The 27,528-nt window shown below is 40.8% G+C and overlaps 1 protein-coding gene across 1 annotated transcript in view; it reads left to right on the forward strand.

Annotated features, from left to right (window-relative positions):
- pappaa (pregnancy-associated plasma protein A, pappalysin 1a) overlaps positions 1 to 27,528 on the forward strand; it is an 89,247-nt gene that overhangs the window by 5,916 nt on the left and 55,803 nt on the right. The window contains exons 2-7 of the mRNA XM_088435264.1: positions 3,746 to 4,844; positions 13,675 to 13,820; positions 14,309 to 14,602; positions 14,759 to 14,951; positions 15,896 to 16,017; positions 21,742 to 22,243. Of these exons, the coding sequence (XP_088291390.1) occupies positions 3,746 to 4,844; positions 13,675 to 13,820; positions 14,309 to 14,602; positions 14,759 to 14,951; positions 15,896 to 16,017; positions 21,742 to 22,243 (2,356 nt within the window). The remainder of the gene's footprint in view (positions 1 to 3,745; positions 4,845 to 13,674; positions 13,821 to 14,308; positions 14,603 to 14,758; positions 14,952 to 15,895; positions 16,018 to 21,741; positions 22,244 to 27,528) is intronic.

Genomic DNA, 27,528 nt, shown 5'->3' on the forward strand with positions numbered 1-27,528 from the left:
CGCCATTGAGCGAATATGAGCGCCGCCAACTACCTTAATGGGATGTCAATGTCACAATAAAAAGTTACGGCGTAAAAAAAGCTGTCAGGGTCCAATAACCCGAAACCCTTTTAACTGAATCTATTGGCAGACTCGCAAGCGCGAAGACTCCAAGAGGTAGTCTCAAATACTCAAGCCTGACAGCCTAGTTAAATGTTTAAAGTCTCAATATGTGATGTCATGACATTTTTATCATCAATATCTTTTTATTTGTTCATGTTTTAGATTAAATATCAGCAAAATTTTCCATCATCCTTCAGGGAAAGAGTGGCTTTAGGAGAAAAAGTTATTTCACCTCTCATAGGGTGACAAAGTCAACACACTCTTCATTGTTTGTCGAGTCAAAGCCGAAGTGTTTCTCTGTAGCGTGTGTGTGTGTGTGATGCTTTACTTTTCAAGCTTTGTGTTTCCTGAGGGTGTTTTTCTTGGACTGAGACGAATGCAAGACGGCCTTTGGAATGAGTGCAAATCCCTTAATGTGCGCGGACACAAATGGATAATATATCATATGTAACATACAATGATTGGGCTTGAAGTTCACCCCCAAACGTACAGTTTGGAGCTCAACCAGAAATTTCCGGGACAAAATTCAAAGAATCATAGACCACCTCACCAGACCTTATTTCCACCAGCACAAAAGGATCAAATAAGCTTATGTTACCTTTTTTTCTTTATTTTTGACTCCCTTTCAGTGTCAGGCATCGAGGCACAATTGTTCAGTTTTTAACCTGTTGCTTTGAGCATTTTGATAGGTTGCTACATCCTGTTTTGTTCCTATTTTAGTACGTAGGACCCAATATCAATGTATTTGCTTTTCGGTTCATCCGCTTGTACTGTTAGGAAAGAAGTAACACTGGGGGATTAGATTATAGAGTCTCCAAATTTAGCGTCTCGTGCTAGTCGCCTGGTCGGACTCACGGTCGGTATTGATAAGAATGAGCACCGAGAGACCAAGTAGACTCCAAAAGTTCGCTTTTCATGCTTGAAAGCTTGCTCATAGAGTCCATCACCTTGATGTTTGAGAAGAACGAGCATTGGATGGATATGTAGCCTGCTAATGTTAGCTTCACGTGTAGAAAACGACATAATACTGTGATGCGGATCTTACGTAACCACTGCATTTGAGTCCATCTGTTTCTGCTGTTCTGATGTCTACTGAGTGAACACATAGACTGAAATATTTAGGAGCCTGTATTGGCCAGCTCTGTGTGAAAAAATATGTTTTATTTGTCTATTGAAGCACATCAGTGTCAATCTGTGCTAGTTGACAAAAAGTAGCAGTGAGTGAATGTAGACTGCTATGTTTATAACAAACACAAGTAAGCAGCTGTAAACCTGTGATCTGGAAAAGGCTGAGTGGTAATGTTAATGTTTCACGTTACATTTTTTAATTTCATTTTACGTTACCAGTGTCCCGCAACAGGTCCTGGTTCCAGGTACCTCATACATTGTTATTTAGTTGCATATCGATTTAATGGAGCTGGAAACAATAAACTCCGGATGTAATGGTGTGTGTATACAGTTGTAAGGCAAGTCCCGAAAGCAGGTTCTGGAAAAGTGTAGGGTGTTAGATTAATTGAGCATGGCAGAATTATGACAGCTGTTTACACGAGGAGCCCTGCAAGCATTGGAGCACACCTTTTAGCCTTGAGTGCACTAGCTGACAGATGGAGGGCTTTTTCCTTCCAACTGAGTGAAAAGGCGGCGGACGTCATCCACCTAAGGCCTGACCTTGACGCTGAACTCGGGCCGTCGCTCTCCTTTTGAACATTAGTCCATTGAATTAGCAAGTTAATGAATGCATCCTGGGGACAATTGGTGTCTAATGAGAACCAGATCAAAGTTAGCACTCACCATGAGCCAGAGGTGGTCTGATCGATGGTGGAACAAAGACATGGGAAAAGCGGTTTGAGACTAAGTGGTGTCGATTATTCTTGTTACTTCATGAGTAAGTCACCCTTGTTGATTGTCATGTTAACGAATATGTAGCAACATTTTAGAACTTATGCAATCAGTCACATATGTGAATGAATTTGAAGTCAGCGTCACTATTTTACCTTAATTTGACCCAAACCAAACAACGGGATGAGCACAAATAAGTTTCGCTGAAAACAAAATTGCAAGGGGACCGCTATGCATCAGTGCATTGTGTGAATTGTTATTCCTCCCAAATTCAATCCAAGTTAATTGTCGTTAGAAGACAATGTTTGTAAATCAAACTAATCACTATGGCTACCACTGTCACGGAGGCGCATTTTCCTTTAAAGATCTCGATATTGTCTAAAAATGACTGCTCTTAAAGGAGACAAAGCAGAGCCTAGCATTTTCAAAAAATGCAATCATCCATGGAGGACAGGCCAACATGCCTTTGAATCTTTGCAAAAACATTTTTGCAGCAACCCGGGCCACAAACTTGCATTCACATTGAACCCTCGTGGACCCGAACGTGTGCACCGGTCACATACGTACCTCAACAAGCATTAAACAAACAAACAGTTAGCATTCAGAGATCCCCTAAGAAGTGAAAACACATTACCATGCTGGAGCTGACACACATGGTCCAAGTGAAACAGGAAAAAGGTGTTTTGGTGCCTCTACAAAAACAAGGCCTCAGCAGAAAACTGGCCTTTTCTGGCTACTTAGCTGGCAAGGGACATTTACACTAACAACTTTAAATGCACTCAGTGTTCACGAAAAGCCTATACAGAGAGATTTCCATGGAGTTTCCCTTAGCCAAACATGCACTTCAACCCAATTTCCAGGACAACACACCCTCAGATATATGGGAGCAAAATAAACCACATTTATGCATCTGCTTGCCAATCTTGACAGCTGGAAATAACAATTAGCAGAGTCTTACATATTTGAGATTTTTTTGAAATATATAGGATTGAGTTGAGTTTTATGGAGCGTAACGTTCTCTATGTATCGGTGTACCTAATGTTATGGTGGGTGATCACATGTTAACTCTGCGGAGAGCCTTGCGTGACGGATAAGACAAGACCACAATATCTGACCAAATCCACAGCTCTATTTGGACAAATGCACCCCCTCCCCCCAAATCTGCATGGAATCCCTGCCATGCTTCACGTTTCCCTGCAGAGACATATTTGTACCACGCTTACTCCCTCCGGCTAACAGACTCCATTGTGTTGCAGCCAAATATTTGAAGTTTGAGCATGTCAGTCCAGACCAGCTGCTGTTAGTTTTCTCCACCTGAGTTTCTATGTTTTTTTTTAACTCTCGGGATTTACTCGACTCCTACATAAAACAAGAGGATACTGGATTCTTCCGTAAAGACGACCTGATATAACTCCTTGCTGGAGATCAGTTTTTCACTTCAAGAGACCAAGTTACCAAGAATCCTTGTACCATTTGGGGATAAAGAGCTAGAAATACCTCAGTGATGGTGTAAAATCATTCTCTCACTCGATTTCCATGCAGGCAATGTGGGTCCAATTCCCATTCAGCGGTTTTGTAAATGTTGGGTGTGAAAGTTTGTCTACAAGTGTCGTGTGAGTGACTAGTGTGTCTGAAGTTTAGTCTGCCTTTTTTGCCAGAACTCACTTGATGCGGGCTCGAACTCGCTGTGACCCTCAACAAGATGAGGTGGCCACTGACTGCAAAAACATATGGATTTAAAATCTACTGATGATTATTAAGCGGACGCGCGTATTAACAGGCTTTTCTTCTATTGTCTTCCCAGGCCTTTACGACAAATGCTTCTACGCCTCCAGCGACAGAGGCTGGTTGGTCGGCATCCAGTCGGTCAGTGAACATGGCAACCGAGACCCTCGCTTCTTCTTCTCCCTCAAGACGGATCGTGCTCACAAGGCCACCACCATCCACTCCAATGCACGCTACGTACCAAATCAATGGGCACATCTCGCCGTCACCTACGACGGCATCTACATGAAGCTCTTTGTCAACGGCGCCCAGGTTGGCGTGAGTCGCGAGCAATCGGGTGACGTCTTCAGTCACCTGACCAAAAAATGCAAAGTGCTGATGATCGGGGGGAACGCACTCAATCATAACTACCGGGGGTCGGTGGAGAGGGTGGCTCTGTGGAGGTATGCTCGAGGGCAAAGGCAGATTATCAGGGACATGCACGGCAACGAGGATCCTCAAGATCTACCTCAGCTGGTCATACGAGAAACTTTTGAGCACCCTGGCAGGAAGTGGCTAACTGTGAAAGACGGTAGCTTCCCTCAGCCAGAACAGAGGGGAGGTGGGCGGATGGGTTTTCAGGGCGGTGGCGGAAATTCTGAAGGAATATTAGATACCACACTAGAGCCGCCCGCTTGTGGCCAGACTGTCTGTGATAACGTGGAGGTCATCAAAAACTACAACCAGCTTTCCAGCTTCCGACGCCCGAAGAAAGTACGTTACCGCGTGATAAATATCTGGGACGATACGCAGACCAAGCCGACCGTGTCGGACCACCAAATCAACTTGCAACATCAGCGGCTCAATGACGCCTTCAGTCCCTACAACATTACCTGGGAGCTCAGCATTCACAACATAACCAACTCGTCCCTTCGAAACAGGTTGATCCTGGCTAACTGCGACATCAGCAAAGTGGGCGACGATGCGTGCGACCCAGAATGCAACCATCCGCTCACCGGGTTCGATGCGGGAGACTGTGTTTCGGGCCACCGGAGCCGCTGCCCTGAGAGCAAGCAGGGCAACGGTGTGTGTGACCCGGAATGTAACTGGGAAAATTTCTACTATGACCTCGGTGACTGTTGCAACCCCGATATAACGGATGTGACCAAGACGTGCTTCAACCGCTCCTCTCCACACAAGTAAGACCACCGCCTATCTCTTTCGTAGTCCTTCTTCAAGTATAGCGTATCGCCACGGCATTCCTTGATTGATTTCCTACAAGTCATGATGAAATCATTTCAGTAGACCAAATCCACACCTCTCATCCCCCGATTAATCAAAAGACAAATCTTTCGGTGTGCCCGCCCCGCAAGATGGGATGCGAAATCTAGTCCTTCTGCTTCCTGACCATTTGGTTTGCGGCTGAGTTGTAACTCAACTCTCAGCCTGTGTGGGCTGGGAAATCCTCTGGGGGCAGCTCGTCCAATCTTACCTTGGCCTGGTTCAATCAGTGTTCCACACAAAAGCGAGGCAAAACAAATACTACGGGATGACTCTCCTGGTAGCAAATACACAAGCCAGACGGATACTTTTTTTGTGTGTTTGTGTGTGTATGTGTGTATCCATTTTTCAACAACTCTTCCCCCACCTTTTTCTACTTTGTTTCCTGTAGCCAGTGGTCCTAATTAAGCCGTCTTGATTGAAGGCGGCAGTTGATTCGGAAAGAGTGAGATTGTAAACAGTGTAAAGGCAAATAGAGGTCAGGAAAGCGGGACCAGAATGACTTTCGCTTGTAGCAATGGAAATTATTCTAGACATGCCGCTCTCCCCAGGAAACCGCACAGACGTGTTTCCTTGGGAGGCAGGTGAGGGTCCCCAAACACGGGAGGCTGAATTTTCCAATGAAAAACAGAGAAGAAACTTGTGAGGATTCTTTTTTTTTTTCTTCTTCATGGCGTCGTCCAGGTGTACAGCACATGAACATAGGGATTGTGTTATTCGATGTGGATGCTTGAGAACACACAGACCTTCATAAATCTTTTTTTGTTATAATGTCATAGTGGCTTCTAAATGATGTCTAAAACCTGGCAGAGATCATAGATATTTGGAATAATATATATATATATATATATATATATATATATATATATATATATATATATATATATATATATATATATATATATACATATATATATATATATATATATATATATATATATATATATATATATATATATATATATATATAAAAGTCTTGTGCCAGTCCTCCAATGTTCCGCGCATACAAGCACAGTAGCCTTGAGTGAAGAAAAGGCAGGGGGTTGTCATCATTAGCAAAAGCAGTAAATCATCATTTTGAGCTTCATGATGGTGTGAAAAGAGCAATGAAGGTCGCTGGTTTCAATCACGGCTGAAGCTGGAAGCGATGTCAGTCCGCCACTATCCCTTTGTTTGAAATGACTGCTAAATAGCAAAATAATGACATTTAATTAACAACACTGGGAGAGTAAAAGCAGGTGGGCTTCACATCCCTTCCAGCTTAGTCATCGTTCAAAGCCCATTCATCAAGCGGAGGAGAATCTGCTTGATTTAGACGTCAACAACTGGCTTCCACTGTCCAAATCCCCCTGGTATTTGACATATGGGCGTGGGGTTTGACGCATACCAGAAAGTAGGAAAAACGAGCGAGATTCTCATTCAGAATAATCTTGCTCAAGGGACTGTTTGCTTAGTTTTTTTGATTATGGGATATGCGTGGTATGCTCGACAGATATTTTGAGTTCTTCAGCATCTGCCTATGGGATCCTGCGTGAGCAAGGCACATTTTGTTGCAGAGGGGCAATTACTGTGGCTGTCATTGCTTCTACATTGCTACTTGTTTATAAGTTAACATAGGACAATGGCAACGGCAAACATTGCCTCCTTGTCCAACTCCTGCAGACAAATCTTGCTAAATATCCTTGTACTGTTTTCTCAGCATTCGTTTTTTTACACATCTTGATAATATATTCTGTATTATTATCTGATGTTATCGCGTGATTTTTTTTCCCCAACATGCCAAATATTCCTGTCTGGATTTTTACCTGTTGAATCGGTCGCATTAGGGGGAAATCAGTTAGCTGCTGGCGTAAGAAGTACGTTTCTTGGTTTACAGCCAATAAATCACCAATAAAATATCCAATACTGGATTTACTTGAAGCTTCATATGCTTAGATATTTAGAAGTCTTAAAATCCAAGCACCCGCACGTCATTCCTAAACCAATGAAAAACAGGCGCATAAACCTTTTCATTTTGGGAAATGAAGTTCTGGCCCAGCGTTGTCAGAGGCTAATAGGTCATCCGTTTTCCCTTGGCCTCTGTCTCTCCTCCTCATGAGTCAATACCTCTCAGCGTGGCAGATTGATGGATGGACCACCCTTTCTCTGCTCCACTCCCTCTCCCCGCTGTATTTAGCTCAGTGGAGGAAGCTAATCTCCTGGGCCCTTGACTTGGGTGTTTTACAGTTGGTCGTCTAAACCATTAAGCCCCGTCCCATAAAACATAATGGAGTGCTTGTTCGTAAATACCAGGACTTTGCACTTCCAGTTTAAAGCTGTAGCGCACTTATAAAAACACCTGTTGTGGAGATTTCACCTGTGCTTTCCCTGAGGGGGTGGCTCTTCGGGAAAAGGCCTCCTGCATTTGAGGCCATTAACCTACTCGGATGGGATAATGGATTGTCAGATTATATCTTTTTTGAAAATATGCTAGACGGGGGAATTGACCGCTTTATGCTCCGGCTAAATGGTGGTCATTAAGGCACGGAAGGCTGCAATGAATATGTTGCCAAAGTTTTGAGAGCGTTCACTCCAGTGCCCAGTTAAGAGCGACCACTTCAGAGATTTGGGGGAGCTTTTGACGACCCCTTTGTCCCTTTAAACCCTTCTGGTTATTATTGTCATCATTCCCATTTCTAATTTCGCTCTCGGTCATTAAGAAAAGAGTGCATTTGTAAGCAGAAAGATTGAGAACAAGCGAGCCGATCCGGTAATAAAGGCGGGGGAGAATGATGGGTTTTAGGAGCTGTGGTGTTAACCTTCTCGGAATATGAAAGTTCTATTGGTCACCAGTGTCACAGCAGTTTGCTCCTTCGCTGGCCCCAGGCTTACTCCGCTGAATGTATATGAGGCAAATTTACGGCTTTATATGAATTATACATGGGTGTAAATGGATGGAGTCATAATCTCTCGTTTAAAAGCTTTGTACGCAGCGGTTTGAGCAGCCACACGAATCCCCGGATCTCGCACCAATCTTTCACAGCCACCCTTCCATCCCTCCTCATGTGACGGGGGGTTCTGAGCAGGAGAGCGACAGGGTCGGAGTAAAGCTGGGTAAGGGTCATTGGCAAGGAGCTTAGAAGAAGACGTGAATGGACGGGCACAAAGGCGGAGTGAACGGCCCAAACTCTTTGTGCGCTACAAACACTTCCACAGGCTCGGCAAAGTGGCAGCCGATCAAAGCGTCTTTTCCTCGCAAAAGTATCAGACAATAGTCGGAAATCTAGAGCATATGGGTGCCTTCGTTACGCAGAAATGAATGCGCTCCGAGGACCGTTAAATCATTCTTGTCTTTGTACAAAACGCCAAATGTGTGTCTAACGCGCTAATGACCGTGGGTGTTTAGTAAATCAACTAGATTAAGTCGAATTTGTCCTCGCATCTGTCCATCAAACGCTTCCACCAATAGGGACGTCTTTAAAGAGATATAATACATACTTGCGCTTATTTTGTCAAATCAGATTTTTAACATCTTTCATGAAAATGAACTGCTGCACACATCCATCTCTTTTGTACCCAACGGTGAATCACACACGGGGCTGTGGATCAGACAACAACAACCAGTGTTTTAGGTTCATTTGTCAGGGAGAGCAATAATGTCTCTGGGTCAGAGGTGTGTTTAATAATGCAAAAGTTTGAAAAACTCATGTTTTTGTATGTGGAAATACAATAACAAAGTAAAGCCAATACCTAATTTATACCAATATGTTACCTTTATTTATCTGGAATAGTAATAAAATCCTGGGTCGCTTTGACTTTCTCTTGAGTCACTCTCCTATAGTTTCAGAAATATTTTTGTGTGTAATCCTGGTAACTAAAATATCTTGTGCTTTTTTTTTTTTTTTTTGCTTATTTATTAAGGAAGTATTTTGATAAAAGTGCATTCACCAAAATGTATACAAATGGTACTTTTTAACTGCTATTTTGATTCTACATAAGTCCTGTACTGAAAAACTCAGTTCAACAATTACTTTAACTTTGCAATGGGTCGATTTGACCCACAACATAACGGTTTAAAATCCTTTCATTTTCTTGAAAATTGGCAGTGTAACTTTCCTCAAGAAATGCAACTTATTACTTGGTAAATTTCCCAAATATATTCCTGTACATTGAGACGTGCACATTTTAACCCAGTTTATCCTATAGTGTATATGGAAATTTTCAAATATGGGCCTGTTCATTTAAACTTTCGTCTTATAATCCAGTATACCTTATCGTCCAAAAATACGGCAAGTAAAAAAATTAGGGCAGCTTGCTCTGTCATTTATGCAAGTATACAGATCACAAAAAAAAAAATTACTTGCTCTGGTAATTTAACAGATACAACTATTTGTATACAAGCAATCTGGAAAATGACATTTCACTTTTATTATCACCATTATAATATAATATTTATAATAAAAATGTAATAATAAATGTATAATGTTTTTATATTGTATGCATCCTTTACATATACGGAAAAAGTACCCTGCGTAATCCATTGTGTCTTTCTTCCTTGTGGTGCAGTGAGATTTATCCATCAAACTTCACGGAGACATTATCTTTTAAATGTCTCTGGGTTCAAACCTTTGCCGTATTGCCAGGAGGGACAATTTTCTCACGGGTGTATTTCCTCTAAAACGCTGCCAAACACCGCTGTTAGCCACTTTTAAATTGCTTCCTCGAGGTGACATTGAACATACGCTGCCAGTCAGCTTGGTTTTACATTTAGATTTTAATATCTTATGCAGACATTCGCCTCTTTTTGAGTAATTTTTTTAAGACGTGGAATTATTCACTAAAAAGCATGCTGAGATGGCTGGCTAAGTCTTTTAGAGCCCTGAACGGAATAAATGATACACGGCATATCGTGGTGTAAAAGAATGAAATATAAATTAATAGTACATACAGCACTAAGTGAATGTAATGAAGCACTTGGTCCGTTCATGTCAAATCCAAAAAAGAAAAAAAACAAAAAAGCTGGTGTAGCACCATTGAAATTTAGTTATTAGAATTATTCAATCAAGGCATACATAACTACATCAAATATGTTTTATATATATATATATATATATATATATATATATATATATATATATATATATATATATATATATATATATATATATATATATATATATATATATATATATATATAAATTATACATTTTTTTTTCCAACACTTAACCACAGACTTTAATGTGTAAATGGACAAGCACAGCTAGCCATACAGAAAAACTAGTCATAGGCGTGCAGTTTATTTGTTCCAGTGAGAGATTACGGTGCATATTTTTCACCACTTAGTCAACATTTGACCAGAGGGTCGGAACTGTTTAGTTGGAAGTACTTTTGTTTCCCAGCTGAACACAGCCGTTTTTTTTTTAATGTATTTTTTTTAACCACATTGTTTTAGTATTTCATCTTATGATCCAAGAACACAGAAGTTGCAAACTCGTTCATACAATCTAGGTCATCATATTAAAATTGGGTGTCATCTGTGATCATGTTTTGCCTGTTTGTTTGTTTTTTTTTTTGTGTAGTTTTGGAGAAAAAGTAAAAACAAACTATAGCAGATGCAAGAGCTTAACACCGCCTGCCAGGGCTAGAGGCCAGGCTTTAATTTGTTCATAAAACACAATGACAGTTACACTGCGGCGACAACTCAAAGTGGTGCTGAAGGATTTCAGTTATCAGTCCCGTTTTTTCCCCTAGCGCTCGAACCCATCACAGGGCCACACATTGGAAGACAATACTTCACTCGGTGCTATCAATTAATTGGTGGCTTGTTGAAATAAAGAAGGCCTCCAGAGATCTTGGGAATCAAACAGCATAATAGCAGCAAATGTTTTATTGAACTGGTTGTCTTCCCAACATAAAACATGTGTCGCCATGATGTTCACAAGGCATTGCGGCTTGGCTATCAGCGCCGCTACAAACAAGGGAAATGAAGGCCCTTGCTTATTTGGGGTTACTGTTTATTGGCCTCTTGCACTTCCTAGACAACAGCCTCAACACCGTCCAATTTCCTCTTCATTACACAAGGGTGCAATAGCTAGGATGACAAATGATTAGGGCGTTTTCAAATTGAAACGGCATTGCCGTACTCTATAAATTTGTTTTCGTAACGCCGTTCATTTGTGCGTTTGTGCAAATAATTTGCTGGTCATGGTCTCCACCTAGGACTTCAATAAATAAGACTACATTTACACAATCCATTGCTCTTATCCAAGTGAACATGTGTTCGTTGGAAAGTAACGAGTATTGAGGCTGCCAAAAACGTGTTTTTACTTCATTTAAAAATGACTTTTTCGTATTACAATCACAAGTGTTTGATAACGTTTTTTTGGAGAACCAAACCAGTACTCAACTCCTAAGTAGTTATCGATACCAAGTACTGAAAATTCCCTTTGCATTGCCTTGATATAAGCTTGTCTCCTACATCCTTTTCTCTCACACCAACTACCTTCATGTCCTCTTTCCCTACATCTATAAACCTTCTTTTCAGTCTTCCTCTTGCAATTCAAAAACTCAGCATTGTTCTGCCTGTGTATTCATCATATCTCCTCAGGACATGCCTGAACCATTTGATTCTGGCCTCCCTAACTTTATTTCCAAAACCTCTAACAAGTGCTGTCCTTCTGATTAATCATTCCTGACCCTATCCATCTGGTCACTCCCAAGAGGACCTCAGCATCTTCATCTCTGCTGCCTTCAACTCCTCTCCCACACATCACACCTGACAGATTTCTCCACCCGTTCCAGCCAGCCTGCACACACTTCTTCATCACCTTTCCACAACCTCCATTTCTCTGGACTGTTGACCCTAAATACTCAAAGTCCTTCTTTTTCTCTTCTCCCTGAATCCACACTCTTCACTTGGGCCCCTATCAATCACATACATATGCGCCATCTTGCGTTGGCTAACTTTCATTCCTCTCTTTTCTGGGTTCAACCTCCACCTCTCTAGCTTCTCCTCCACCTTTTCCCTACTCTCACAACAGATCACAGTCATCTGCAAAAAATCATACTCCATGGAGATTCTTGTCGATCCCCATCTGTCAGTCAGTCCATCTCCATAATGAACAAGAAGGGGCTTAGAGCTGATCCCTGATGCAGTCCCACCTCCACCTTGAACTCTTCTGTCACACCTACGGCACACCACACCACTGTTTTACTGTCCTTGTACTGCTCTAACATACCTCCTTGCGATTCCATACCTTCTTATACAATGCTACAGTTGCTCCCTGGGTACAATGACACGAGCTTTTTCAAGGGCTACAAAGACACAATGCAGCACCCTCTAACCTCTGTACTTGAGTATCATCAACCTCAAAGCAAATGCGCCATCTGTAGTGCTCTTTTTTTGGCATGAAACCATACTGCTGCTCACAAATGCTCACTTCTGCTCTTAGTTGAGCTACGACTACTCTTTCCCATAACTTCATTTTATGGCTCATCAATTTTATTCCCCTGTAGTTACCACAACTCTGCACATCTTCCTTGTTCTTAAAAATGGGCACTAATGCTCTTCTCCAACATTCCTTGGGCATTTTTTCACTAAGATCCTGGTAAATATGCATGCAGGCATGTCCTTCTCATTGCGGTCTCTCTGCCTTGCCAACCTTTATAGGTCAGTCTTTCCCCTTTAACTGTCCAACCTATCATACAAGTCATCATATAGCCTTTATTTGGCCTTTGCCCCCTCTACTTTCACCTTACATTGTATCTCCATGTACTCCTGTCAACTCACTTTAGTTTTCTCTGTGTCCCACATCTTAGCTAATCTCTTTCTCTGAAAACACTTCATCACCTCATTGCACAGATTTCTCCCAATATTTCCTTTAAGATTACAAATGATTGCAATTTAATATTAGTTTTGTTGTTTTTATTTCTAGATAATACTTCCAGAAATTGCTTCTTAATGGGCATCTGTCAGACGTATGCCTGATCGTGACAACCGCACCACCGCCATTTATAAATACCTTGCAATAAGGCCAGGTCTCCACCCGATATCTCCTAATCATAACAGAATCAAATTGTTTTTAATTCAGTCTTATACAATAAGACCATTGGGACATTTAGTCGATTTTATGTTCAAAATGTTTTGGACTACAGTACATGGTATCCCAGATTGTGAGGTGGGGTCTATTTCGTGAAGTTTACCTGTATAAGGCAAACCAGGTTGTTCTTGCACATTAAAGGAAAGCAAAGGACACAAAGGTTCTTAAACTTCAAGTTGACATCCATGCATAAGGCGGACCCAATTATTAAATGCACTGTTGATTTTTTTATTTTTGCCTTATAATCTGAAAACACAGTATTACAATATTTTTTCTTTCAATATTAAGAATCCCGTTCAGTTTTTTTCTTCTAATATCATGACTTTATTCACATTAAAGTACATTGCAGGACAGCAATATTTCAAATTTACCCTTGCAACATCTTCAGGTTTTATCTTGTGCATTTGTTCTAGGGAAACTGTTGTTTTTCTTCCCTTACAAATGTACTCTTCTAGTATCCATTTTGTTCTTGTAAGTTAGGATGAAATATTGGAAAATGACATTGAATCCATCGTCTGAAAATAACAATTACTTTTCATATCACAACCTTCACCCTGTTAAGTTATTCACAATTTCATGGTTATATTCATTACTTTTTCTGTTTGTTCCTTTGTACAAAACATGATTCATAAGTAACAACTTCCTTTCCATGCGATCTGCAATTTCCCAGAGCCTATTTGGATGTGAAAGAGTTCAAAGAGATCCTGCACTTGGACGGCTCTACTCATCTGAACGTTTTCTTTGCCAACTCCTCTGATGAAGATCTAGCTGGGGTTGCCACTTGGCCATGGGACAAAGAAGCCCTCACACATTTAGGTAAGATGACACGCAAACTGCGCACAGAAATGCAAATATCCCACGTATCCTGTATCAGGGAGCCCCGACTGTTGATTTGTTGCAATTAGAGTTCAAGCCTCAAGCATCAAGCAATTGTCATGATCACAGCTCAAACTGTGAGAAAGCGCATTTGGACCGTGAATAATGCATTACATGGCTCTTCACATTGATTGTTAGCATTATGCAGTAAGAGTGTGTAAAGGTCTGCACACCCCTGTCCAAATGTCAAGTTTTTCTCATAAAGACCAAGATAAATCATTTCAAAAGTTTACGACATTTAAATGCGTTTGAAAGTGATTGGCGCGCCTTTAGAAGAGGGTGTGTTCACTTTCAACATTATGCTATGCCATTTGCTGATTTTTACAGTCCCTATTTGGAAAAAATACTCAATGATTTAAGTTCTAAAATGATTTCTCTTTTTTTTTAATAGACTTAATTGTATGTGCTGTATTTTTCCCCTTCCCCAGGCGGAATTGTGCTGAACCCATCTTTCTACGGTACCTTCGGTCACACTGACACCATGGTTCACGAGGTCGGTCACAGTTTGGGCCTCTACCACGTCTTTCGAGGGATTTCTGAGATTGAGTCCTGCAACGACCCTTGTTTGGAGACGGAGCCTTCCATGGAGACCGGAGATCTGTGCGCCGACACCAACCCTACGCCCAAGTATAAAGGCTGCCACGATCCCGAGCCGGGAAACGAAACATGTGGCTCTCCGCATTTCACTCATACGCCCTTCAACAACTACATGAGTTATGCAGGTGGGGAAATGAGTATATGTTTTTCAAAAAGCGTTTTGATGATTCAAATGAGTTAATATTGACTTACGTAGCAGTTTGGAAACATATTTTCAAATTAGTCGAAAATCTTTCCTTCTTCCAATTTTTCTGCCAATGACCGCCTTGCTTTGCCCACAGACGACTCCTGTACCGACTCCTTCACCCTAAATCAAGTGGCTCGGATGCACTGCTACCTGGACCTGGTCTACCAGACGTGGCAACCTGCCTCCAAACCTCCCCCGGTGCCGATGCCACCTCAGGTGGTGGAGCAGCATCACAACTCCATCACTTTAGAATGGTTCCCTCCGATTTCCGGACACTTTTATGACAGGTGAAATGACTTGAATAGGTTGCCTATCAATGACAATGGATGGCTTGGAAGTCTTAAGTGATCTTTGGTAGCATATTTACCCTTTCTAACTCTAATTCTAATTCAATCCCAATGACATCTTTACATAGGCCAGACATTCAATCCAAGGTATTTATTTACAGATTTATCTATTTATTTTTAAATATTAGGGTAAAGGTAGGTGTGAAAATGGTTAGCAAAGAATGACTTACCTCATACATGTACGGCCTATCTGAATATGGATGCACGCAACATCATGGGACAAGCACACTGAAGACTTCTTGAAGTGATACTGATTAAATGCCCTGATAGGGGCTGCTAAATTGGTTAGTAACGGAGTTCAAATTAGATCAATACTTAATTGTGTAATGTGTATTGGGGATGGTTTGCATATCATTACTGTTACAATACATGGGGTGTAATTGAGATTTATATTTGTGGAGAGGCTGTTTAGTAGGGAAAGGATGTTGTTTACGCAAATGTATTCTTGGATTATTATCACAAAGTAAAAATATATATTGCAATTTTGATGTGAGGTCATTTAATTTAAACAGTTACTAACTTTTTTGATGGTGAAAGGAGCGGTAATGATTTGGGGTGAGATGTTTTTTTTATGCATTTATTATTTAAAATACTCTGAGTGCAGGGTAATAGGGAAATCGACGATTTAAAAATACATTAAATTATGATGCTATATACAGTATTGCGTAATATTGTGCAGGGCATTCTTTTAACAACATGTTCAACAAGGTCAGCTGTTAAATTTGTATTTTCAGAGGGTGCTCTGAAACACTAAAGTATAAAAAGATACGCCTATTTAGGGCAAGGTATTTATCTGGAGGAAAAAAAAAAAAATTGAGGCAATATCGCAACACCTGTGGCTTGTATCTAAGTTGTTTGCTGTGCCTGTCTGTTGTGTTTCCTAGAGAATTGGGATCAGTGTGTGATAAATGCACTGAGGGGAGAGTTCTACTGCAGTACGCATCCAACTCCTCTTCGCCCCGACCGTGCCCCCCCTCTGGACACTGGTCTCCACTCGAGGCTGAAGGTACATACCATATGCACTACATGGTGAACATCTTCTGCTCTTTTTTGCCTCACTTCAATATATTGCTGATGTATCAGTATCAGCAGTTCCTCAAAAACAGATAACTCTGTCAAAAAAAAAGTGTTTGTACAACCTTATTTGCAATCTTGATCAAATAAAATAAAATCAATTCAAAATTTTAGTAATAAATAATTGTTAAAAATAATTATATGGGGTTTTCATAATTTTCTTACACATGGAATTTTCAGTTGTATCAACACCAGAACTCATTTTCATCAAAAATCATAATGATAAGAAAAATGTTATCATCATTTTATCTGGGTTAATACTTTGATCACTTTGAAGCATTTCAATGATAATGAAACTATATATATATATATATATATATATATATATATATATATATATATATATATATATATATATATATATATATATATATATATATATATATATATATACTGTGTTCATGATCCTGCACATGAACTCATTGACTGCCATTCACAGCTAGAGGCATCAAAGATCAATTTTTACTGGGCTGGTAATGAATGAGTTAAAAAAAAAAAAAAAAACTTAATAAAAAAAAAATCAATGCAATCAACGTGTGCAACTGTGTGTTTGTATAAGGAATATTTCTATTAATGGCAGTAGTGATTACGATCTTTTTCATGTTTATATTATACAAGCTGGAACGCTTGTCCAACCGAGACCTATTACTCACGCGTTATTACACCTTTTTAATGACTACTTCAGAGCTTTCCCTCCTCCACATATAATATCAAGTGTACGCGCACGCTCCTTTCAGGCACGTTGCCAAACGGCCAAATTTAATGTGTCGCCTTTATCTCGGACTGTGCGGTGTTAGTCTGCTTGAGTTGGCGTGCGTGCGTGCGTGCGGGTGATCTACTGTATAGATTATTTGAAGTCACTGAACCATGCCTTAACACCCTCATAATGTGTGTACCAGAGGCAAGTCTGGGCTTGTCCAACATGCTCTGTGTGTAAACTGTACTCAATTTTATTTCTTGGAAAGCCTCCCTGTTTGTGTCAGCTCCCCATTTCCTTTTAACTCTGCCCGGGTCGGCGTCTCGGTGGACTCCCGGCTGCCGTTTCGGGTGAATGAAGTCTCTGCAGTAGTAGATGTTCTCCTAATGCGCCCGCTCATGACTGGAAACTGATGCATTTGCATGTAAACTATACGGCGAGGCTCATATCAGGAGATAAACGACGCCGTGTTGCGTTTGCATGTGCGCATGCATTTATGAGTTAAGCGTTCATGCATACGCATCGCGCCTCGTGGTCATCGAGGGCCGGAGCCACTCTCATAAATGTTTACGACTCGATGCCCTGCCGGGGAAAAAAGCCAACAAAGAGAGGCACACGTGGACCCGAGTTCCGAAGAGAGATTGCGTGTAGTGGAAAGCAACTAAAATATCTAAACGAGATGTGTGTGGTCAGCATCATTCACGGGGAAAGGATCCCGGCTTGATTGGAAACAGCAGTGTGCATGCATGTGGGTGAATGTGGTGTAACATCCTGTATGTATACGTGCCTACGTGCACGGTGTAAAATCTTTATTTCTGGGTGTAACCGAGTAAAGCTTGAAATCGACCGTGAGTAATTTCGTCTTTAGATTTGTGCCAGTCGGGGTGCTCAATAATCTCTTTGGGGTAGGCGGTGGGGTCATCAAATTTTGCTGACCACGTGCAATGACATAAACTAAAAATTCTTTGCAATCTATCGTTTGAATTGGGTTGCAATGGGTCAGATTCTCTAGGATCCCAGGTAATGACCAAATCAAGCTAACAATAACCTTTTGAAATGGTAATCTTCCGAAAGGTAGACTTCCAAATGGTAGACAATGCGTGTCTTTTCAGCAATGACTTTGAGAGTCTTTTCCATGACCAACTGGGAATTTTTATCAAGATCTGGTAAGATTTTTAGCATAGGCTCTTATACTGAATCCAGAGACTATTCTGCGAGGGAATACAAATTATAAAAACAACAATAATAATAATGATGCCACTTTCAGTCAGGCCTGTGGCAACTGACTTCATTTTGGGGTGGAAATCCTCACCCCTGTGGTACCATATTTTTCAAAACCAAAAGATGCTGTTATTTTAACCTATAAACAGTTTTTTTTAAACAAATTGCTAAATTCAACAATTAATCACAATCACTCTCATTTTTCAACAACCACTTTCTACAAAGCTTTTAACATATTTAATTTCGCAATATATATATATATATATATATATATATATATATATATATATATATATATATATATATATATATATTTTTTTTTTTTTTTTTTACTTTTTCTCATGAACAACTTCCAAAAGTCATCCGTGTCATTGTGTTTGGCGACTCTCTTCTAAGTTTGGTTACTAAGTTAGTAGAGTTCAGCTGCCACAGGAAGTACAAAGGACCAAGTTAACAAAGTTATTTGAAAAAAAAAAACACTTTCTAAAATTGACCTTTACAACAAGTTTACAATATATGTGTATATGTTTGTATATGCATACGTCTGTAAGTATACTGTATGTATGGATGCATGCATTTATATATGCATTCATTTTAACTTAGTAATTCATAAGTATCCATTTAATACAATAGTGTCTTACTCCACAAAGCAAAAAAGTAACCTGCTGCGTAATAAGTGTAGTAGATGCACGTATTTTATAATAATTTCTCCCACTGTATGTGGCCTTTCTTACCGTTTGAATAGCAATGTAACCGTTCCTGTCCAGCTATTCGTATTGCATTACATCACGGTCTGTGAGCCAGGATGCAGCATTGAAACTAACAAACAAACACAATTACAGGCTTCCACAATTTTAAACACAATTTATGGTCGTCATCTGGAAATCTACCAGTTCTGACAGATTAGCCTCTGAATACTCCAATTGCAACACGATGTGCCACTGATTCCCCAGCTGTTTAGTCTGTGTCTTTTTCCTCCATCAAGTGTTCACACTTGTGAGAGCGTCGGGTGTGCGTGCGTGCGTGTGTGTGTGCGGTGGGATTATCTTGTCTGCCTTGGGAGTGTGTAACAGTGTGTGACAGTGAGTCATTCACCATGGGAGCCACTTCCTAGAAAGCAGAACGTGTGCATGCCTGGACATGTCCCACAGTTCACCCGCCCGCCTCTGTGGATGAGGGGCAGATAGATCCCAGCATCTACCCGTAGGTGACAGGTTGCTGGCTCACCCACTTTTTTGTTGTCATAAATTACAGCAAAAGGAGTCTTGAAATAAGAGTGCTTTGAAGAAATTTACAGTATGAGGAAAAGCAATTGAGTCATAATTATTATAATTAGTCATCATTATTATAATAATACTATTTATTATATTATGATATGAGAATTTATTCCTCAGTTAATTCAGCATTTTCTCCTGATATACAGTGTTATCTTATTCCATTACATTATTAAAAGAGTTTAGATTTAAACAAGCACCATTATAATAATAATAATAATAATAATAGAGGTAGCTCGGTGGAATAGTGGTTAGCACGTCCACCTCACAGTTAAGGGAGCCGAGTTCAAATCCACCTCGCTCCATTCTTCCTCTGTGGAGTTTGCATGTTCTCCCCAAGCCTGGGTGAGTCTTCTCTGGGTACTCTGGCTTCCTCACACACTCCAAAAACATGCATGGCAGGTGTACTAGGTAAGATTGGGTGCGTGAATGCTTGTTGGCCTCTGTGTGCTGGCAACCAGTTCAGGGTGTCCTCGGCCTAGTGCCCGAAGCCAGCTGGGATAGGCACCAGCAAGCTTGCGACCGTTCTGTGGATATGAGAAAATATGAGAAAATTGATGGATAATACTACTACTACTAATAATAATAATAAGAAGAATAGGTGGCACAATAGGTCCCAACTGTCCCATTGTTCTGGAGTTGCGGGTTTAAACCCGGGTAGACATTTTACTGAGAATTCAAGGACACCATACTGAACATATAGTATATGTTGTTGTTAATACAGTATCAGAAATATACTGTGAAAGGCCATGTCAAATAGTAGGATTAGTAAAAATAAATAAATTATATAGCTAAAATAAAAATACTCAGGTTTTTATTTACTTTGTATGCACAGTGATTTTATATTAAAATATGCTTTAACTCAGTCCTAATAGACAAATAATAATAATGTGCCTTTCTAAGAGCATAAATAACACAGCAAGATTAAAAATAGAGATGCGTTGGTTAAAAATACAGAATGAGGTAACGTAACAAAATAAAAGACCAATACGATGATGTAGAGAACAATTTAATACTAACATAATCTCGGCCAGTCCTCAGTTTATGTTTTTGATATTGTCGCCTGTAATCGAGTTAACTCTTGGGTGGCACCAAAAAAATAAATAAACAAATAAATAAAAAAATAATTAGCTCATGGATGGTATTTACTATAGTACTATTGACTTGAGGCTAGTTGATTTTGCAAAATTGACCACATATGCATTATGATTTGCACAGCAAAGCAAGAGCAGGGCATCTTAACAGCTTATTTGCTCCTTGCAAACAAAACAAAAACCAACCTTGCAGGAGAAGAACACTCTGAACTGAAGCTATCGGAGTATTTCAGCAAATACTTCTCTACCAGTCTCACTTTTGTCTTTTTTTTTCCACATTTTTTTTTCATTTACCTCTACTCTGGCCACACACGCAGTTACAGTACAATAATAAATGTGTTGAGATAATGTGGCTTGGAAAGCATATTCAGTGTTCACTTGATTAAACAGTGGAATTTTGCACGGTGCCCAGAAATGAGGTTAGCAAATGGCTACGTCGCTCGCCAGCTTGGAAGTGCACTAAAGGAAATTGGAGGAGAACATAGTGTCTGCCGCTCACTGGCTTCTCAAAGTGCTTGATGAATGTTAGCGTACGTCACTTGGGATAATGCGAGTTAGCTGTGTGCCGACTCCAAATATGGAGCGAGTGTGACTGTTCGGGGTTGTAATGACTTTGCTGAACCGAAAGCCCCTTACGTCTGGCCCCCCTCTCGCAAGGTACTCACCTCGCCGGACTCGCAGGAACTCACATTGAGGTCTCGCTTTCACCGCCACCTTCATGTTGCAAGAGGTGCACCAAAAAAAAAAAAAAAAAGCCTCAGTGATGCACATTCTTGATCTGTTGGCCCTCGTAAATCAGACCCGAAGCGTGACGCTCATGCAGGAGAATGTCATGGCGAGTTAACGCAAAATACATTTCAGCTGTTCTAGTAGGCTTTTTTGAAGCCTGTAGTTTATCTGCACTGATTGACAAGTGAAATTTTTCATTATTTCCTCCATCTTGACGATGCGATGGTATTAAAGAGCTGAAACGCGTTCTCGATTGGTTTGAGTATCTTAACAGATACCTGTTTAAGCCTTAAAAAAAACAGCCTTCATTAGGCGCACATTTTTCTTTTCTTAAGTCTTAAACGGGTACGAATTTTCTGGATTTTAGAGGCATTTAGCCCCTTGATATAGAAAATATGATAATTGTGATCAGCATGATTCACCGAAGAATCATGGTGTTTGTCATGATGATCAATGTTGTGTTGGCACCATACATACTGACATACATATTTTGACATTGTGACTACATTTTTGACTTGCAATTCTATGACCTATGAGATGTTTCCCCTGTCTCTCCTGACCCTGAAGCAGCCAATCACTAAACCTCAACATTGCCAATGGTTTATTTAGTTATTTATTTTATGTTCAAAATTATCCTGCAGGCCCTCCTGATGTTGAGCAGGCCTGTGAACCAAGCGTGCGCACCTGGAGCCCCAACGCGGGGAACGAGCAAGGCATCGTCGGCCTGTCCGAGTGCCCCCTCCAGGGCTGCATGCTCCAGCTGGAGTTCCCCCACCCACTGGTGCCGGACTCACTGACCGTCTGGGTCACGTTCTTCAGCCCTGAAGAAACAGCGCTGCCGGCTATCCACAACATCCTGCTGCTCACCGTCAGCGGCAATAACATCTCGCTAGGGCCTAGCAACGTCTTCTGCGACACCGCCCTCACCCTGAAGCTGGACGTTGAGGAAGAAGTCTACGGGGTGCAGTTCTTCACCATGGAGCAGCACTTGGAGATCGACGCCACGCTCTTGGCATCCAAACCGGACTGCTCCCTGTGCAAGGACTGCCAACCCTTGCGCTACCGTCTGCTGCGCCAGCCACCCTTCACCCACGCACCACATGGGCTCCTGTTCGATGAACCCTCACGACGATATATTGACAGGTGAGTGATCTGGTAGGTAAATTACTTCCGAGTCGACCGCTCTTCTTGTTTGTGACGCTTGCTTGAGAAATTTGTGGAATGAAACCTCAAAAAAATCATGTCTAATGGTCTAATACCTGAAAAAAATTCTGGACACAGGTGCCTATTAAGCCTGGTGCACATGAGGCGCCTATGGTGTTGCGGCATCGCAGTTGCCAGTGTTCCTCGCACTCGAAGCGGCGTCGCCTCATCACTGAGGGCACCTCAAAGTGCTGAGATTTGTATCGATCACGTTTGGGGTCATGTGACGTTCAAGATAGCGACCTCAGAGTTGACAGGGGCTAAAAGTGATCTCTTTCATCAGCTTGTGATGTTTGTGGTTGTCTCTTTGTTCTGGGGACATGATATTGTTAAAGCAGGTGTAATCGTTCCAAAGATCAAGTCATTTCTATACCAGGAAAGCCTCCCATGTGTACTCACACAAAGCCACTCAATTTGGGTATTTAGAGCACCTGTGCCTCGCATCCCCTGCACACTGAGCACTAAAATGATCAAATCATTTGATCCCGGTGCCGATGGCACGGCATCATCCACCCTCTTATTATCGCCCGGCAGATGAGACGGCGATGGCGAAATACCAAGCACCGTTGGCGAGTACTCATGGCGCCTTATGCGCCAAGCTTTAAGGTTGTAGTTCTAAAGTTCGGTCTTCAGATCACACCTTAAGGATCTCGTTCTCGTCTCAGATTCAAAGGCCATTTTTTCAGCTTTGGACTGGACAGACTCTGCATTTATGTCAGCTTGAGACCAATCAACACAATGATGCATTTGAGAACATGTTAATTTTAAGCTTCATTGTTGGCATTTCCTTCAAAATATTCTTTGTAAAATGACATCCATCATGGCTTGTCAGAACAATTCCGTTATTTTAAAAAGTGAAACAACATATTTCCGAATCTAAATGAAAAATAGTTACTGGAGGTTTAGTTCTTATTTTTGTGGTTTTAAATATTGTTTTTTGTTCATGGTCTCGGGAATTGCTCAGTCTCCACCTCCAAAATTCTTGGTCTTGTCTCTGCATCGATACATTAGTCTCGATCATATCTTGGTCTCAGTTGTTGTGGTTTAAACTACAACACCAGTTTATTTACTATTATTAATACATTCCTTGTGTATTCAGAAGGAATATTCCAGGAAAACCAGTATAGTGTTTTCTTAAATGCTTGCTTTAAAGCGGAAGTGTAATTAGGGATTTTTATATGTGAGAGTGAGTGTATGTTTGTGTGAGCAAACTAGGCTCACAAACACGGTCTTGCAAAGTCAGATTTCCTTTTCAGCACCCCTGAGCAAAATGAGTAAGCCACCGCTTCTCTTGGAGGTTCAAACCTGTGGTCGGACATGTATTTCCAAAGTCGCAGGTCAATCGTTGCCCACATTTGTTTTTTCCCCTGTTCCGTGAAGCAAGGGCAAACAGATGGCTTGTTGAAAGTATTATGTGCACACTGTGGTGAGAGTTTAGTGCTTTGCTCCTGCGGAATGTGCTGAGTCGTCAAAGATTTGTGCTATACGTGGCACTGAAGTGTGTTGTGCCATCTTGCTATCGTGCCGTCAGCGCGGTTCACATGAGAAGGAAAATCGCCTGATAAGATTCGAAAGGGTGAGTATACCTTTTACGTGAGATGGAGCGATGATACTTGAGTTGCATGAAGCAGCCTCACAATGACTTCCTGGTTTTGGACAGCAAGAGGTCTTCCAAAGTTTGTACAAAGTAAGATTGATTTTATTTGCAGGGAGGCTTTTGGCGAACGTCAGTGATTATTGACGTACTGTAGGTAGTTTAAAAGCTGCGGTGTATTTCATGAGCTGCGGTTGCATTCCCGCGGTCGAGGTCGGTGGCACTGGTGGACTGTTTACCTTCCTGAGTGCATATGGAATGTTGTCGCTGGTCAGAGGGGTTTTGTAGCGTGATTGCAACAAAGAAAACACATGCTTACTTGTTTATTTAGAACGGGAGTTCTAAAAACATCATCCCTGGCGTACGGTGGCGTCAGTGAGCGGTTTCAGAAAAAAGAAAGCGTTCAGCTGCGTGCTTTTCACAAAAGCTTCATCCTTCTTGGTGGGTCTGCTATGATTGATCTCCACTGTCAGACCAGTGGCCTTTACCTGAGCTGGGTCAAACAGAGCAGAAGAAGCAATTGGATTTTTTTCGCCTGGATTTTGTTTGGAATGGCCTAAGGCTGGAAGGTCAACGCAAAAAGGATAAATTATGGTGCGAAATCAGGACATGTCAACTGAAGAAGAGACACATAAGGTTGAAGGTTGGACTATTTGGGGTTAAATCATTGTAAGGGCCAATAGATGATGGAGGAGAACATTAGAGGGTTGAGAAAGCATGAGAGTGTGAGTGGGAGGGGGCTTTTGGTCTGACCCCCATTGAGCCGAGGCACCCCAGTCGATGGGCTAATCCTCTCAGTGATGTGAGTTTCAGAGCTGTCACTGGGTCAAAGGCTATCTCAGGACTGATGTGAGGGGACCTCCCAGAGAAGTTACTCCCCACACCCTCTCTGTAATTGGGAAAGACCCAGTAATTGACAGCTCTTTCCCATAATATTTCATGACAATGCCCATGGCTCCTTTGTTAAGATGTCTTCCAAACATAGAACAATTGTGTTACTCCGCCGTTAAAAATAGATGCAATTAAATCAACTCTTCCAAATAATCCCGTTTTTATTAAACCGCCCCAAGTCACGCCTGGGCAATATTTAATCTTCGACCAATTCACCGCCTCTCGCAGCGGGTTTGAGAACTCACAATTCTATTATAAATTGATGCCACAGTAGTTGCATTTTTCAAATGTGAATAAGACCAAATGCTGGCGGTATGACTTTCATTAGTGGCTAGACATCAAAAAACATGTTTGTGTCTGAACCTTAATTATGGGCTTTTTAAAGTAAATGCAGCCCATTAAAGATTGAAAAACATTGAAACCAGAGATGACTATCAGCTCCCGTATTGACAAAACAACTCCTACCTTGTTTGTTGTTCTTGTAGATGCGAAAAATTGGTCTGTTTTCATTATCTGAGATCTGTTAGCAAAGCCCAACAAGCAGATACAAGAAACACATTGATATGAACATGCAAGATATACAATAGCGCTGTTGTTGATCTAATTAGCTGCTCACTTACAAACTTTGTAAGATATATTTCATCCACCTTGTACAGTACTTGAGTGAAGATAAAACCCCGCATTCCTTTCCGACAAGCGTCTTGAGAGGAATGTCGGGATCCACAAAAGAAGGAAATCTTATCAGCGACAGCGACTTGTATGGGTGACTTCTTTGCCGGCATGTAAACAGATCTCGAGTGTCTTGTTTAACCTTTCATGTGCACTATCCGCAAACATTGCGGGCAGCAACAATGAATAATGAAAATGAAAATACAAAATCTGTGCTCAACTAATTCTAACGGAAAATAGAGCTTTCAAAGGAAATGTTATTGTATAAAAGACTCTATTTTGACCTCAAGATCCAGAGATGTATGATGAGGATATCCAAGCTGGTTGACTGACTGGTATGATCCATTCCCATGAATATGGATATTCAGCCTTCAAAATGACATGTTCGGGCTTACGTTGTATAATTGACTATTGTTTAATTTCTACTACAGTCCTTTGGCACTGTAAATCACTTTGATTAGATTGCACCTACAGTATATAAATAAACCTGCCATGCCTGCTTTGACTTCAACTACAGAGGAGTCTTTTGATGTATGAGACTCATATATCTAAATCACTAAAATAGGAATCTTTTTTACAGGATTCTGATTCAAGTTTGTACTAATATTAATATCTTTACTGACTCTCAGTGCCCAAGATAAGTCCTACCTCCAACCATCTTTGTGGTACCACAAAGATGACCGCGATCTATTCCGTGACGCCGCTTGCGCTTGGACTTCCCATTAAGTTCAGTTCTAATTAGAATAATACATTCCAGAGTACAAAATCTCTCCATCATAAAAGTTGTATAAATTTCCTACGTAATGTAGACTGTTAAAACATGACAGATAAGCATTTGGCAGCCAACACAATCCCTGACAGCCAAAACCAGACAGTGTGATAAGTTTATAGATAGATTTCTATGTTTATACTCCATCCTTCTCATTAAACAGTAGAAATTTATTTCTTTTGAATGAATGAACCACCTGGAAAGTTCAGTTTTTGTAATGCTGCCAAGGGGGATTAATGAATTAGGACTTGTAATTAATGGATTCAGTGAGTCTCATTATCTCTCTTGAAAATCTTGGAGAAAACTCCACAAATTGCATTTTTCAATTTTTTTATTTAGATAACCTTGTGTTATCGTTTACCGTCATTTTTTGAGTACAAGTCCAACTCGCTTAAAAGTCGCCCCCCCCCCCTCCCTTTTTTTGTTTTTACTTCAATTTGGGTGAATTCTACAAAAACACGATTATCAGATATCTTTTCCTTTTAATAATGTGTCAAAGTCAGCCGGATAATTTATCCACGCAGCCTCGTTGTTGACAACAAAGAGGCAATAAGATGGTGCTTGACGAAAGTGTATTTTTCAACGTTGTGTGTATGCTCTAAAACGGATACATACTATATCGAATCAGAGGTCTAAATAATCATTTTAAGCCCTGTAAATGACATGATATGACTTATTTCGCATTCAAATTAATGTTATTCAAACACAGATATGTGGAAAAAATTGGTCCGTTTTGAAGTACATATGCGGTTACAACTGGACTCCCTTAATATGGCGGAGAAATAGGGTATTTTCTTTAACAAAAGCAGATGCAACCATTTACCTACTGCTGTATTTGAGACAAATCCCAAGTAGCTGGCCTTTGTTTTCAACCATCAGGAGGAATGATGCTATTTTCTTTTGCCAGTTGCCAAATAATTTAAAAGATGACACAAAACACCATCCATCCTGTCAGGGTAATCAAAGTTTAGTTTGGCAAAGAGCTATGCAGTGTATGGTTACATAAGCATCTACGTTACCATTGTTTGCTGCGGCTGCAGTCGCAGCTGAGTGCTTTGCATTTATGTGGTAGGCTAAACGTGAGCTGGTCCATCTTATAAAAAATGCATAGCAGTCTACCTTTACCAAAAGTGTCGTTGGGGCATTTTTGCATGTTAAAATGACCGTTCATCGAAACGACAACTGTCAAACGCTTGCATTTTCTTGACTTCTTTGTCTAACTTGGCTTGCCTTTCCAACCACAGCAGGAGCCTACCGGATCATGTTATTCACGAAAGCCCATCAGTGTCCACTACAGGTCGT

This window comes from Hippichthys cyanospilos, chromosome 15, assembly GCF_059441005.1.
Source record: "Hippichthys cyanospilos isolate Australia breed blue-spotted pipefish chromosome 15, RoL_Hcya_1.0, whole genome shotgun sequence".
In the NCBI taxonomy this organism is placed as follows: Eukaryota; Metazoa; Chordata; class Actinopteri; order Syngnathiformes; family Syngnathidae; genus Hippichthys; species Hippichthys cyanospilos.